The sequence below is a fragment of the Mastigoproctus giganteus genome, chromosome 1 (genome assembly GCF_048544385.1).
Source record: "Mastigoproctus giganteus isolate SK-2022 chromosome 1, ASM4854438v1, whole genome shotgun sequence".
NCBI classification, from domain to species: Eukaryota; Metazoa; Arthropoda; class Arachnida; order Uropygi; family Thelyphonidae; genus Mastigoproctus; species Mastigoproctus giganteus.
This window is the reverse complement of record NC_143575.1, coordinates 21,822,974-21,834,080: the sequence shown is the minus strand read 5'-3', so window position 1 is coordinate 21,834,080 and position 11,107 is coordinate 21,822,974. Positions and strand designations below refer to the sequence as shown.

General features: G+C 37.7%; 1 protein-coding gene across 1 annotated transcript in view; it reads left to right on the top strand.

Annotated features, from left to right (window-relative positions):
- Positions 1-1,819: 1,819 nt before the first annotated feature.
- LOC150090626 (UPF0389 protein CG9231) overlaps positions 1,820-11,107 on the top strand; it is a 39,277-nt gene continuing 29,989 nt past the window's right edge. Inside the window, exon 1 of the mRNA XM_090379170.1 lies at positions 1,820-2,051. Coding sequence (XP_090235296.1) covers positions 1,907-2,051 — 145 coding nt within the window. The 5' untranslated portion in view covers positions 1,820-1,906. The remainder of the gene's footprint in view (positions 2,052-11,107) is intronic.

The following is an 11,107-nucleotide window of genomic DNA, read 5'->3' as shown; positions in this document are numbered from 1 at the left end:
GACTAATAAATGCTGACCAGACTCCATAGGACATATATGGAACACACTAAAACTAGAATAAGAACTTAAAAGAGCCTGGAGCGTACTTGAACAGTGTTAGTATTTGAATAGAAAATAATTTAAAAATGACACACTAAGGATTTATGAAAAATTCCCAATTTTGTATGTTTCACTTTTAAAATATATCAAATTCTCATGTTTAAAAAAAAAAAAAAAAAAAATCGAGACAATTCCAGAAATTTGGAATTTTTTTCCAGATTTTCCAACATTATCCAATAGAATATCCTGCTCCCATAACTCCTTTGCTCCTTCCGTCTAGGTCATGGGATGTAATTTGTAACATACTTTATTATGCCTAATTTTTCAATTTTAAAAGCTCTCACCCTTCTTCAGGTGTATATACCCTCACTTGTAGCCCCAGCCCTCGCGGGTAGCATAGTTGTTGGTAGAATCGCCATCCTCCCTACACCGGACGAAAGAGACCTGAGTTCGATCTCAATTGATCAATAACATGAGGAATTTTTATATTGTACTTGGTGAGGCATCCTGATGACATACCGTTTCTCCTATAGTAAGTTCTATAGAGATGGTGAGTGAAATGTCAGTAGTTTACAGATATAAGCGTTTGAAAAAAATTGCAGTTTTCAATGACACAGGTGCATTAAAGAAGATTAAGAATCTGTGCCTGACGACTCGCAGCCTGGACAGCCAAAAACTTCCACCACTCTGAGCAAATTGTAAAGGCTCAGGAAAATCGCACTCCATGAGTTAAGCGGAAGAATGTCAGCCTCTGTTGGGTTTTAGGAGCAATGGCAACTAAGCCCATGTTGCTCTGGGTATATTGTCTCTAAATTTCGTGTGTTGTGAGGTTGATTTTCTGTTTGCTAGATGAAAGCTCAAGTTTCCTTGAGAAAAAAAAAACCATGATACACTCGCCTGAGATCGACTAACTCAGCCACATTGTGAAAAATACCCATAAAAACTCCTCCCGTCATCGACGGGATTCGAACTCGGGACTTTTCCATCCAGTGTGGGGGAGAATGGCTATCCTACCAACTGTGCTACCCAAGAGGACAGCCATACGGCCGTGTTACAGGGCTTAAAATGTCACAAAACCGCGTGAAAATTCTATTATGCAGCTCACGTCTCTGCTGGTAGCACAGTGGTATCGCCACTGTCCTCCCAACACTGGGTGGAAAAGGCCAGGGTTCGAATCTCGTCGATGACGCGAGGAACTTTAATTGATTTTTTGTCACTCCGTGGCTGAGTTTGTCGGTCTCAGGCGTAGATAGCAAGGTTTCTCGCCCCCGGCAACTTGGGTTTTTTCTGCCTGAAAAACAGGCAAATAACACACGCAATTTACGGACATAATACACAATGCACGGCAGATGAATTTAATTATTTGGGTGGCCTAAAAATATAATAGTTTGGTTTAAAAATTATGCAGCTCGCAAAATGATTCACACAGCACGTAAATTAAGGCTAGATTGCAACTAGCACACAACTTGCAACTGTGTCAGCGTATCCTTGAGCACACACTTTCCTGCCATCTATTAACAGATTGGAGAAATTTAAGTGTTTGTACAGTGGCGTTGCCATTCCGTGAATTAAATTATCAGCCTGTGTATATCAAAATATTGTGCCGAAAGATGGACTGGATCAATGAAACCAGCCTTTAAACTTGTTTAAGCAATTCCAAATGAATTCCTTAAACTATTATGGAATTATTATATTGCTTTATCATCCCTGGATTCCACTCGTTTTTGTTATAAGTCAGCTTGTTCGCTGATTGGTTGTCTCATTTATGATAGTGGTGGAGGCTTAGCTTTTATAATACTGCGTATATTTATGGGCAGCGAGTATACTTTTTATGAGCTCTTAAAATTCGATCTTTGCAGTTTGAGAAATGGCTAATATATTCTGCCTGCACCAGCAGCTTAATAGTCGCTTACTGAATGTGTTCAGGAAATTTTCTCGTTTACAGAGATATTCAGTTCAAAAGGGAAGCGAACCAAATTCTTCTGCCGGTGGTAACCAGGAGCATTCAAGCAGTTGGTTTCTCTTTCATATACATTGATTTAAATGATAAGTTATAAAACCGAAGTGAAAAAAAAATAATCATAAACAATAAGAAATTGCCTGGCTTACAATTATTCATGTATATATTTTTTTAAATTCTGTTGATATGCAAGATTTTATTTCCTGCATCATTTTTCTAATATAGTGCCGAATGTATTTACAAATTAATTCTTATTAGCGAGGGCAGGAGGAAATCCTTATGGAAAAAGATTTCCTTCCCCAGTCTTTCTTACAATGTGTGCATATTCCATATAATAATACGAGAAAATTCTGGGAAGAAGGGTTGTTTCGTGCCTCGTCCTTTTCCGTTGACCTTGTGTCTTTTATTTGGTGGTGCTAATTTGAAAATGGAAACCTATACTTTTGATTTGAAGAAGAAGAAATAAACTAGCTGATCAACTAACACTAGTGAGGTTGTGTGATCTGGCTTTATTGATGTGCATAACCAGGAGGAATTACACTACATTTTATCGGGGGGAAAATTTTGAAAGGAGTGTTGTATGGAAACGTGTAATGAAGTTCACTCCGTGCATTAACAAATGTGCATGTTTGTCTATGTGTAAAACTCCAACTCCTGAAATTCCATACTTGGATGGATCAGGCCTCCGTAGCCGAGTGGGCAGGAGCGTGAGTGCAGTAGCACACGCTCTTTGAGTAGAGTGGGGTTCAAGCCCCTGACTGCTAAATACGGTCGATCTGCCAACCCGCACTGGACCAGCGTGGCAGATTATGGTCCATTTCATTCAGCATGAATTGTTGTGGAGGCTTCCATCCTGCAGTGGGTTGATAATGGCTGCACTTTACTTTTTTTTTTACTTTCAGAAAAGTTTTTTCGAATTTTAATCGGACTTTTTTGTATATCGGATATTTATTTTTAAACGTGTTGTAGTCAACTGATTTTTCAATATCAGAATGCATCCGTTTAGAATGCTACCAAACATAAACGTAATTACAAAAACAATTAAATTGAAAAAATGTAACACTTTTATAGCCAAAATATAACAGTTAACTGCTGTATATTTCAACATTAAAAGCCTCATTTTAGTGGGTTTTTTTGTGATAGCATATGGGCCCAATCTTACAATGTATGCAAATTCCACATATATTTTTCTAGAACTACTGTTGGCCCTGACTGTAATGTGTACATTTAATTCCAGGGGCTCACATCTGGTGAGTATGGGCTTGGCACACCCAGGATCCTGAGCTGGATATCATCATTCTTCTCTTTATTAGTGATTCCCTTCTACTTATGATTCTCTCTCCCCCTCCCTCTCTCTCTCTCTCTCTCTCTCTCTCTCCCCCCCCCTCCCTCTCTCTCCCAGGGTAATTCAGAAATTTTTTTTTTTGGCTGGTGCAGCATAAGCCTCAGGCTTCCATGCGCCATATAGCTAATAATAATAATAATTATTATTATTATCCAACTGCTATGGATATAAGAATTTTTATGACACGACACTTAATAGTTCTTTTAAATATTATGCTATAAGAAGGCCAATAAAATTGGGCCATAATAGTATTTTCTCTAACCTCATGTTTGCTTTCTCAAAATGGCCACTATTTATTTTCTCTAAATTTTTGTGAGATGAGACTGTAGTCCTCAATATTTTCCATTCCAAATTCTCTCTTCCTAATAATTTTTGGTTATTGAAGCATTAAAATTTTCAATTAACTCTACAACAGAAAGTTACGTGAGCAGCCATGCTGTTGCATTATGTGCAACATTTAATATTCTTGAGAAGTGAAAAAAAGTAAGAAATAATTTAAAATGGTGCAATTAAAAATTTTATTTTTATTCTGACACTATACTGGCTAAAAATAAATATCTTTAGTAACAACAGGCTTGCCATCTAAAAAAAATAAATAATAATTTCTCAACTGCCTCTCAGTGCACAATGTTATAGAGCAAAATAAATCAAAGTGAAACAAAAACTCGAAAGGAAAATTATGCATCAGCAGGTGCATGTAGCATTTTGTACACCACTCAAATTTTTTAGATATACGTTTTCCAGTTAAAAACTGGAGCCTGATCAGAATTAAAGAAAATATTGGGTGTATATTAAAATTCATGAAGACATCATCTTAACAGATATTTTAATATTTAAATTTAAGGGGGAGGAGTGATCAGGGTGCAATACAAGGTTTAAAAAATTGCATTTAGTTTGCTATAATATACAGTTTAATTAGAATTATGACTATGACACTGTTTTTATACACAAAGTATTGTTCACTCCAGCATCCCTCCATGACCAACTAATTAGCACAATACATCGGCATCTGCCACTCATTTTGGAGAGGTTGGAGTTTGATTCCCATTGAGAAACTTATCAGCTCTTGAATATATGCTTCTACAGACATTAACACATACTCATTTATGAGCATATGCTTGGAGGCTATTAATATTTATAATATGTTCACCTTAGTTGTGTAGAGTGATTTGATGAGAACATCTGCAAAAAAAAAAAAAAAAAATACAAAGTGAGAGGCATTTTTTGAATTTAGAGCACCATTATTGAGTTTCATCTCTTCAGACTTCTGTGACATCATTTCCAATATTGGATGCACATACATAAATTATTTTTCTTGCAAAGAGATGTCACTAATTTTTTTTTGTTGATGTTTATAAAATAATAAAAACATTGGTTAAATTTCTTATTAGCTTTACCAATTTTTGCAGAATATTTCATTTAAATGAAGTGTTTCTGCTATATTAAAAGAATTGATGTGCTTTGACATAACTGGGTATTAATGTGACATTGAGTCATATTAACATGCAAATTATATTACAGAAAATGCCTTAACGAGTGTTGGAACCATCAACTTAGTATGCTGTTATGCATCTTGTGTATATGGTCATAAGTGTGTAATTGAATGACGTACTCTGCAAAATTAGCCAACATTTTTAAGCACGTTCACATATATATAATATGCAATAACTATATTTACTTTTTACTTCTGTTAATCATAGAAAAAGAAAAAAAATTCCATTAATTTAAGAAAAAAAAATGAAATGTAACACACCGTGTACACTAACTTCTTTGTTGTTTTAGTAACACTAGCAAAAATTATTATTATCTTTACTTTAAATCCAAAAATTCCTGTAAACTTTGTATTTTTATGTTGCAGTCCTTGTGAAATATTCATCTCCATTTTGAATCTTTGTGTATGTATGCATAGCTTAATTAGATTTAAAATAAAATAATAGCAGTATGAATGTTTAGCCTATATGGAAACAATTGCCAGATGGAGACATGGGGACAATTGCCAGAGTGTAGGAGACAAACAGTTTACAAGCCAAGGCTACCTTCAGATATTTGATTTCCTTCAGATGTTAGAAACACTGCAAGGCTGCCAGTCAGGCTTTTCAGCCTTGGTCTAAAAGAGTGTCAGGATTTGCCAATATACTTCACATGTACTACTGATTGCATATACAGTGACTTATATTTGGTAGGTGGAACAAAAAAGTAACATTAACCTCAAAGAACAAGAAATACAGATACTAGAAAATTATATCTTTTAGATACCAAAAAAACGATTAAAAAGTACTCAAGTTAAAGGAAGTTGGAAACCCCTAGGCTCAAATAAAATTCATACGTCTTGCACATACTTAATTTCAGTAATCATGGAGAGACTTCCTGTTTTCAATGAAGACCGAGGGCCAAGTACTCGACCTTACAACTTTGGTTTATATTGAACTTAGAGAAAACTACCATTATTCACAGTTCTGTTTTGTTTATATCATCTTAAATTGTATGGTATGACCTGAAAAGGCAAATCTGCTATACATATAAAAATCGGAGACTGCCAGAACAGCTGTTTTGAAGCTTAATCACAGTTCAACAAATGTATGATGAACTGTGAATAATCTATTTTGTCTAAGTGAACAGCCAGATGACTTAGTAATTAGGCAGAACTGTGAATAAATATATGTTTCTATAAGTCAAACATAAGCCATTGTAAGTTATTTAGTCTTCAATAAGGGAAGAAAGTCTCTCTCCCTGGTTGAAATCATATGCAGGCAAAGCATATGAATTTTATTTAGTTTTAACTACCGCATTGAATAATGGCCTCCGTAGCCGAGAGGTCAGGAGCGGGAGTGCAGTAGCACACGCTCTTTGAGTAGACCGGGGTTCAAGCCCCTGACTGCTGAATACGGTCGATCTGCCAACCCGCACTGGACCAGCGTGGCAGATCATGGTCCATTTCCCTCAGCATGAATTGTTGGGGATGCTTCCATCCTGCAGTGGGTTGATAATGGCTGCACTTTACTTTTTTTTTTTTTTTTTTACCGCATTGAATTATACTCCTGCAATCCTGTACTACTGAATATCTGTTTATCTGATATATGACAAACGCCGCTGACCTGGTAAGTGGTTGCAAAAAACCTAAACATTCATGACCTGTGACCATGCTTTTTAGTCCCATTTAAACAGCATAAATTTAGTTTTAAGTTATACTGAAACAGTTCATTCTGACTCAGAGGTATGCAGAATTTTTTTTTTTTCATTATTAGAATAATCATATTATTCAACATTTTTAATCTGTTTAAACAGATACACTCTCTCTCTCTCTCGCACGCACGTGCACACACACACACACACACACACACACACACACACACACACACACACACACACACACACACACACACACACACACACACACACACACACAGTGGTCTCAGAAAGTTTTTAAATTCTGTACAGTGGGATCAACTGACGATGTTACCAACAGTAAATTCTAAGTGGGAAGCATTCAAGGAATTAATCGTGGAAGCTACTAAAAGTTTCATACCTATTAAGAAATATTGTTCGAGGTTTAAGCCTAAATGGTTATCAAATGAACTAATGAGACTCGTGACAGAGAAGAAAAATGCATGGGATGTATATAAATTATCAAGCGACTCAGAAGCCTATGGCAGATATAAGCTAGTCTGTAATCAGGTCACAAAGGAGGTTAGGCAGGCAAAGGCAGATTACTAGAAATCCTTGGAAAAAGATGCTAAGAAAAACAGCAAGGATTTCTTTACTTATATAAACTCTAAAAGGAAGGGGATAAATCTGATTGGTCCACTTGACATCGATGGTTCGACTGTTGATGATCCTGCTCAGATAGCAAACAAACTGAATGAGTATTTTGCAACTACATTCACACATGAGGAATTATTAAGGTTTGAAAATGGCAGAAGGTTACCAAATTGTAGCAGGGTGCTTAATGATTTTGTAATAACTGAGAGCAAAGTGGAGGAGAAATTGTTGAAGTTAAATATAAGAAAGGCACCTGGAGTGGATGGGATCTATCCAGTTATATTAAAGGAGGTGGCAAATCAACTAAGCAAACCCTTAGCCATAATTATGAGAGCATCCTTGGACTCAGGGGAGATCGCAACGGACTGGAGATGTGCAAATGTATCCCCAATTCACAAAGGGGGATCGAAGGGTGATGCGAGTAATTACAGACCACTTAGTTTAACTTCTGTTTCGAGTAAAATAATGGAGTCACTGGTTAAAGATGCATTGCAGGATCATCTAGACAAGACTGCAGCAATAATTCAGACACAGCATGGGTTTGTTAAGGGAAAGTCTTGTCTGACAAATTTGATAGGATATTATGATGTGGTTACAAAGGAACTGGATGCAAAAAATAATTTTGATATCATATATTTGGATTTCAGGAAAGCTTTTGACACTGTTGCGCATGGAAGACTATTGTACAAATTGGAGCAGAATGGTATTAAGGGTAAGTTGCTACAATGGATAAAAGGATGGTTAAGTGGGAGAGGACAGAGGGTGGTAATCAGTGGGTGCTGCTCTTCGTGGACTAATGTTATTAGTGGAGTCCCACAGGGTTCGGTGTTGGGTCCTCTGTTATTTTGTATATTTATCAATGATATTGATGAACGTATATCAGGCTTAATGTTGAAGTTTGCAGATGATACAAAGGTTGGCAGGGTTGTTAATGAAAGTAATGGCAGTGTGCTACTGTAACAGGATCTAGATAATTTGGGCAGATGGGCTAAGAAGTGGCAACTGAAGTTTAACCTTGACAAATGCAAAGTGCTGCATATGGGTAGAAGTAACCCCAGAGAAACGTACCAACTGTGTGGTACTATACTTAAGGTGGTAGAAAATGAAAAAGACCTAGGAGTAATTGTGCAGTCAGATATGAAGTTTTCTGAGCAATGCAGACAGGCTGCCAGGGCAGGTCATGGGGTTTTGTCAATTATATATAGGAATTTTGCTAGCAGGGAAAAAGTGAATTGTGCATAAGAAACTATACTGCCATCAGTATTATTATTATATGAAGGGTTTAGTGTCAGACAATGTTAACTGCAAAATTGCATTTTCTTTTTTGTGATAATTTAAGTTTTACTTTATACAAATAACAATGCATATCATATCATAGAACTGTATCTCTCAAGTACCGTATTTCCGCATGTATAAGATGCACCTTAATTTTGGGGCCCAAAATTTGAAAAAAAATTTATTACATAAAGTTATTGAACTCAAGTTTTATTCATCATAAAATTCATACAACTCATCACTGTCAAAACTCCCATCCATTAGCTTGTCCTCATCTGTGTCTGATGACGAATCACTGTCTTCATATATTACCTCGACCTCAGTTCCATCTATGGCATTTGAAATGCCACACTTCTTAAATGACTTGATGACGATCTCAATCTTGATATTATCCCAGGATCTTTTCACCCAGGTACAAATTTTTCCTATAGTTGGTTTCTTCACTCTTCCTGCTGGTGTCAAATTGTTCCCAGAAGACTTCATCCATTGGTTCCATTCGTCTCTCATGTCAGCTTTGAAGGGTTTGTTAATGCTGACATCAAGTGGTTGGAACTGGAATGTTCTAGGAACATTCCAGTTCCTGGAAAATTAATGGAGGCACTAGTTAAAGAAGCACTGCAGGATCATTTAGACAAGACTTCAGCTATAGCTCGGACACAGTATGGTTTTGTTAAGGGGAAGTCTTGCCTGACCAATTTGATTGGATACTATGATGCAGTCACAAAGGAACTGGATGCAGGGAATAACTTTGATATTATATACTTGGATCTTAGAAAGGCTTTTGATACTGTTGCACATGGAAGAGTGCTGCACAAATTGGAGCAGTGTGGCATTGGAGGCAAATTGCTGCTGTGGATAAAGGGGTGGCTGAGGGGGAGAAGACAGAGAGTGGTAATCAATGGACACTGCTCGTCGTGGACTAATGTTAGTGGAGTCCCTCAGGGCTCAGTGTTGGCTCCATTATTGTTTTCTGTATTCATAAATGATATTGATGAGGGTATATCAAGCTTAATGTCGAAGTTTGCAGACGATACAAAGGTAGGCAGGGTTGTCAAGGACACTACTGACACTATGCTGCTGCAACAGGATCTGGAAAGGTTGACCAGATGGGCTGAGAGGTGGCAAATGAAGTTTAAAATTGACAAATGTAAAGTACTACACATGGGAAACAGCAACCCCAGAGCAACGTATCAACTCTGTGGTACTACACTGACAGTGGTAGAGAATGAAAGGGACCTGGGGGTGGTTGTGCAGGCAGATATGAAGTTCTCTGAGCAGTGCAGACAGGCTGCAAGAGTAGCTCATGGTGTATTGTCAATGATATATAGGAATTTTTCTAGCAGGGATAAGGAGGTGATTATTCCCTTGTATAAGGCAATGGTCAGGCCACACCTAGAGTACTGTATACAGGTCTGGAGGCCTCATTTCAAGAAGGATGTAGAGCTGCTGGAACGAGTACAGAGAAGGGCAACAAGATTAGTGAATGGAACAAAGGGGTGCTCTTACGAAGAAAGGCTTAAGTTTTGCAAATTACAGTGTCTGGAGACCAGATACCAGCGAGGTGATCTGATAGAGGTGTATAAAGCCTTGAATGGTTTGAGCATGCTCAATGCTGATGGGATTCTTCCTCTCGATCAGAATAATCACCTGAGAGGGCATAAATTCAAATTAAGGAAAGACAGATGTAGGATAGACGTGCGGAAATTTGCCTTTAGTCAACGGGTGGTTGGTTGGTGGAACAGACTTCCATCCCTTGTCGTGGAAGTTGATAGCCTAAATAAGTTTAAGGCTCAGCTGGACAGGTATTTTGAACGAACAGAGGGGTGAAGTGGAAGTGGTTTTTTTTTTTTTTTTTTTTTGGCTGATGCTGCATAAGCTTGCTTTCTTGCATCAAATGCCTCTACTAATGCTAATGTCAAGGTATGATGGAAAGTTTTGTTTTTTGCTCTGTAGCAATCTTCTTTGTATTTTTGTTATGTGTGCCCGAACTGATCAAGCACCAATAGGGCAGGTTTGTGTAAGAGCCCACCTGGTCTCCTGCTCCAAATTTTCTCAAACCAGATCTTCATCCCATCCTAATCTATCCAACCCTTGTCATGAACGTGGACAATCACTCTTCGAGGAATGTCTTCTTTTGGCATTGTTTTGTGTTTGAAAATCAGCATAGGAGGCAGCTTGGTTTCGTCGGCACAACCAGCTAGAACAACTGTATAATGGCTCTTTTCACGTCCACTTGTCTTTACAGTTACAGTTTTCACCCCCTTCTTATCAACAGTTCTGTTACTTGGGACATCGAATTGAATGGGGACTTTGTCCATATTTGCAATCTGTCCCAGCTCAAACTGATGTGTCTTCCGACATTGAATGACAAAACGATGAAATTCAAGGACCTTCTGCTCATAACTTTCAGGCATCTTTTGGGCAAGTCTGGTGCGTGTACGCATGCGTAGTCCATTCCGTTTCATGAACCTGAAGCACCAATTGTGTCCTCCTTTGAAATCAGTAACTTCTTTTTCATCAGCAGTTCTTCTTGCCTCATGCTGAACCATCTTTGTGGGCACAGGAATTCCAATTGCCCTTTGCTCCTCAATCTATATCTTCAATTCCCTCTCTAAATTAGGCCATTTTGCTGACTTCCCTCTAATGGCCTTCTTCTGCTGTGGCATTTTCACTAGGGTTTCTTCTTCCCGTAGCCAGTCTCGGATTGTTTTCTCAGTTGGAGGAGGACC